The sequence below is a fragment of the Papilio machaon genome, chromosome 5 (genome assembly GCF_912999745.1).
Source record: "Papilio machaon chromosome 5, ilPapMach1.1, whole genome shotgun sequence".
Taxonomy (NCBI): Eukaryota; Metazoa; Arthropoda; class Insecta; order Lepidoptera; family Papilionidae; genus Papilio; species Papilio machaon.
The window spans coordinates 2,009,094-2,014,045 of NC_059990.1; the positions used below are offsets into that span (position 1 = coordinate 2,009,094).

At 32.0% G+C, this 4,952-nt stretch overlaps 1 protein-coding gene across 1 annotated transcript; it reads left to right on the plus strand.

The window, feature by feature from the left end:
- Positions 1 to 777: 777 nt before the first annotated feature.
- On the plus strand, positions 778 to 3,662 carry LOC106715677 (tenascin). Its single transcript, XM_014509008.2, has 5 exons — positions 778 to 928; positions 1,250 to 1,393; positions 1,941 to 2,078; positions 2,581 to 2,721; positions 2,893 to 3,662. Exons 1-5 carry the CDS (start codon positions 847 to 849, stop codon positions 3,045 to 3,047), a joined length of 660 nt encoding a protein of 219 aa, XP_014364494.2. The 5' UTR covers positions 778 to 846; the 3' UTR covers positions 3,048 to 3,662.
- Positions 3,663 to 4,952: the final 1,290 nt, after the last annotated feature.

Here is a 4,952-nt window from a genome sequence, read left to right on the forward strand (position 1 = left end):
CAGGGAAAAACTGTGTTCTGACTGTCTTCAATAAGTCTAATAGTCATAATACTGACTTCAATAAGTCAGTATTATAAGATTTATCGTATACTGACAAAAATAAAAAAAAATAAAAAAATTATAACTTCAACGATATGCAAAACAAACATTATTATTAGGAATTTAGAATTATGTATAGTTAATAGCCGCAAAGATATTTTAAAACAATTATATAATTGGCGTAAATCAAATATCTTGGCGGCTATTATAACGTATTTTTTGATACTCCTTTACGCTATGAATTTTTAATTGACACTGAGATATATTTCATCGAGTTTATTGATTTTTTAATAACTTTCTTTAAGGAATAATGTTGAATGCATGAAGTGCATTTAATTTTAACATTCATTTTCATATAGACATTAATTCTTGCAAGAGAGGAATAAATAATTTTTTACTTAAATAAATATTAATTACAAAACTAAAATACGAGTAAATGCACTCTAACAATACTGGGGAGAATATGTATTGAATAACATCTCAATTATTAAAATTGATTCATTTAGGCTACACAAGGTCACATATCACAATGCAATTGGCAGACATACAAACCCACATACATACGGTCCAAAAACATTACGCTTCTGTATCAGTCTGATAAAAAAACACTTTCGTGTCTTCCTTTTATGATAACAAAGTAAACAACAAGAATATCAGTTGTTGTTCAATGCAATACCGAATGATTCACGTTATTTTTGCAACATGGAGGGGTTAAAATCCGACAGTACTTAAAAAGGCCGGGCGTTTTGTAGCCTATTTAGTCAACAGTGATGTTTACATGTTTCCAGACTTTAGAGTAACAAAAAAATGATTTCTTTACGCGAAATTACAGTTCTTGCCTTACTTTGTACTGTTAGCGCATCTGTGCTGGTCAATGTACACAATGACGGTGAGTTTTATGAATAAATTGTCTCAAAAAAATTAATAAGAAGACAAAGAAAGATTGTTGATCGATACAAAATAATATATCTTAACTCTGATTAACCTCTGGCGCTTATAAACAATAAAACTTTTGTGCGCACATAGGATTCTCGATTGGTAATGGATTGCATGATTTTACAGACAGACAAAAATTTTAATCATTGGTTTTTCTTTATAAATGACGCAAATACAACATGTTCGCGAAATATTTTTTTTTCGACATTACATACAGACAATTCAATTTTATTAATCGTATAGATTATTTTAAAAAAAAAAACCTTTTTTTCAGATGCAGTAAAAGCCAATGTTAACGAAGAAAAGGAGGACAGTTGCAATTCGGACACATGCAGTCGTATTTGCCATGCACTGGGCTTTGATACTGGAACTTGTCATGGCGATGTTTGTGAATGCACTCAGAGACTCACCAGAAACGGTACTTAATAATATTGTATATATACACCTAAATCATATCAATCAATCAATCAATCAATACAACTATACTGCAACTCTCATCTTTAGACAAATAATGTATACATATACTATAAGTGACACCCATATTTTTATTTACTACCAATAAGACTTTAATAACAATAATATGAGATTTTCTTAAATCGAATAAATATTACTATTATCCATATTCATTTATTAATTTTTTATCTATTTAAAAAAATCACAAAATATTTTATATAAAAAATAGTATACCATCGGCTGCGGAATCCCATGACTCAAGCATCCAGCAGTGAGGGCTACAGAGATAGGAACCTCCTCACTATGCGTGTGGTTTCTAAAATAACTGCCTTTTGTATCCGGTCCTTAATCCAACTGTTTATCGATTATTATTATTGTTATAAATCATTGTATGTCGTTATGTCAAAAAAAGCGACTAACCCATCACAGGCTAAGTCATGGTATTTCCTAATTTTATTTTTTCACCTTAACTGGCTCTACTAGATATCACTAAAAGTGTTTATTTTTTTCAGATATTAAAACATGGATAAGAAATAAATTGAAGCAATGCAGCCCTCTCGGATGTGACCAATCCTGCCGTCGCATAGGATTTCCAGGTGGCGCCTGCGTCAATGGAAATTGCAAATGTGACATTTTGAAGAGTATTACCGGTATGATGTAACATTTTTATACTATAATAAAGATTTATATTATTGAAGTAATCAAAGAATATATGCATATTACAACATCTATAAAGTTACGTTCTTAAGACAGAAAGATAAAATTTAGTACTACTAACTGTTGTAAAAAGACTATGAAGAACGCTGCATGTTATTTAGGTCTAGTTGAGACGAAATCACTAAAATATTTAAGCGTAATATTTGTGATTCGCGAGTTAGAAGCGCTAAGTAATGTCTTGATGATGTTATGACGCACTTATCACAGTTACGTTTTCTTCAAATGATGAAGTCTCAGAAAAATCTAATCAACTCAGCGACTGCAATCCACAAGACTGTGACTGGTGGAGCAGACACAGTGGTTGCTCTGGTGGCCAATGCGTACATGAAAGATGTCAATGTGACAGACAGAACATTAACAACGGTATTCAATATCTTACATAACAATATTTAAACTAGTTCCAAAAGGTACTTATAACTGATATTATATTTTCAGATAATGAAGTTTTAGACGAATCTAAGCAACTCAGTGACTGCAGCCCACGAGAATGTGATAGGTGGTGCAGACGGCAAGGATACCATGGCGGCGACTGCGAACAGGGAAGTTGTAAATGCTACAGACGGAACTATGTCGAAGGTATACAATATTAATGCTACCCAAAAATTATATTTTTTAACTCCTGTACTAAGACACTTTTTCGTCACGAAGAAAATCCTTTAGTGTATATTTATATATGAGAAATCTTCACCAAAAATAAAATAAAAACAGTTATACCAGATACGACATTTAGAACTATGACATTTTCAGACAACGAAGTCACAGACGAATCTAAGCAACTCAGTTGCTGTAATCCACGAGACTGTGACTGGTGGTGTAGACGGCAAGGATTCCATGGCGGCGACTGCGCACAGGGAAGATGCAGATGCTACAGACGGAACAATATCGACGGTACACAATATTAATGCTACCGAAAAAGAATATTTTATAACCGTTTCACTCATTCAATTCAATTTCTTCAATATGAGAGAACTCCTTTGTGGATTGGTATAATTTCTAATTAACATTCAATCATTTATTGGACAATAAGGGACTGTCTTAGAGTATAGTTATTATGTTGTCAGTTTTTTATTAGAAAAGAAAAATAAGGATAAGCACTATACATGCTTATCATTATGTACGTGTTTTATGTGATCACTATTTGTTCCCTGAAAGCTTTGTTATCAGTTAACCGATAACGTAGAACATCTCATTGGGTACGCAAACCAATTGTTGCAACAACTGCTAGTATCGTGGGTGTACATTGTCGAAAAATTTGTGTGAAAATATTTCACAGATTTTTCTGGAGATAATGATCATGATGTCAATATGTTTGAATAACAAAGTTCTATCGTGCATATACTAGAAGAAAATATTGCAAATTATAAAAAGTCCCCTACACACTTTCAGCTTTAACTGCACAGTTTTAACTAAACGTTTAATTGAAATGTTAAAAATAGTGAGTAATATAGTTTTAGTTTTAATATTGAACATGTGTAGGCTTAAGGATAAATGGCGCTTGAAAATATTGTTTTATTTAATATAAAAATGATTCTTTACACTTAACTCGAAAAGCTCTAAGAAGGCAGGAGATTGTGATTCTGGTATGTGTAATATGATGTGTATTGAAATGAACAACCAAGGAGGCATGTGTTTGGGTGACGAGTGCAAATGTGATTAATTCCATGATGAGAAGAGATACCTCATGGTGAAATGAAGAAAGTAAGTTAATCAAAAGAGTTATATCAAAATAAATAATTTGTATTCCCAAAATGTTTTCTTTTTTATGAAGTAAACGTAACACTCCAGCAGATTTTCCACAGCCGAAACACTTGGACAAAACAAAACAAACAAATGCTCGCATTGCAGAAGAAAATTTCTAATTAATTAAACGCATAGAAATCCTTTTATAGACAAATATTCTAACGAAACACAAAGCTTACGCAATAACGGTACTATTCCTAGAAATAATAGTTTTTCAGCTAACTTTTCAATAGCGAGGCATAAAAGCTCGCAGTTATACTAGAGCTTCTTCTCTATCACAAAGTAAACATTGTCGTTTCATTCATTCAAAAACTAGTTAAAGTCTAACAAAAAAATGTTTTATTTTTAACTAAAAATGTTCCTTTCAAAAGTTTTAAAAGACACTTGAATAACTAAACTAATGGATAAATCTGTCAAAATGAAATTTAAAATATTGGTATTTTTATAGAAACAATTGCGGATCAATGACTGACTGCCAAAGGATTGATGTATCACAAAAAATATTTTACTGAATAACACTGAGCGTAACATGTTAACTTTAGATGGTGAATTACTTTTTTACTATGATGTAATATCTTACTAATATTATAAACTAGCTTTTACCCGCGACTCCGTCCGCGCGGAATAAAAAAAAAATAGAAAACGGGGTAAAAAATATCCTATGTCCGTTTCCTGGTTCTGTGCTACCTGCCCATCAATTTTAAGTCAAATCGATTCAGCCGTTCTTGAGTTATAAATAGTGTAACTAACACGACTTTCTTATATATATATAGATATATATATAGGATGCGAATGTTTAGATGGATGAATGTTTAGATGGATGGATGTTTGTTTGAAGATATCTACGGAACGGCTCATCGTATCTTGATGAAATTTGACATAGATGTAGAACATAGTCTGGGAGAACACTTAGTTACTTATTTAGTTTTTTTTTTTAATGCCGCGCGGACTGCTTCGCGGATGACAGCTAGTATGTTAATACTTTAGTCGGACACAACGTTAAACAACTTTGGTCATAGACTAAACATGTCTTAAAGTAGTCGAATTTCAGAAACACGTCTAGTTCT

Excerpts from the sequence above, each read along its gene's own strand:
- LOC106715677 (XM_014509008.2), top strand. The coding sequence starts at position 847 with ATGATTTCTTTACGCGAAATTACAGTTCTTGCCTTACTTTGTACTGTT. Across the intron at positions 929-1,249 it reads GGTCAATGTACACAATGACG|ATGCAGTAAAAGCCAATGTT; the intron begins GTGAGTTTTATG and ends CCTTTTTTTCAG. Across the intron at positions 1,394-1,940 it reads TCAGAGACTCACCAGAAACG|ATATTAAAACATGGATAAGA; the intron begins GTACTTAATAAT and ends TATTTTTTTCAG.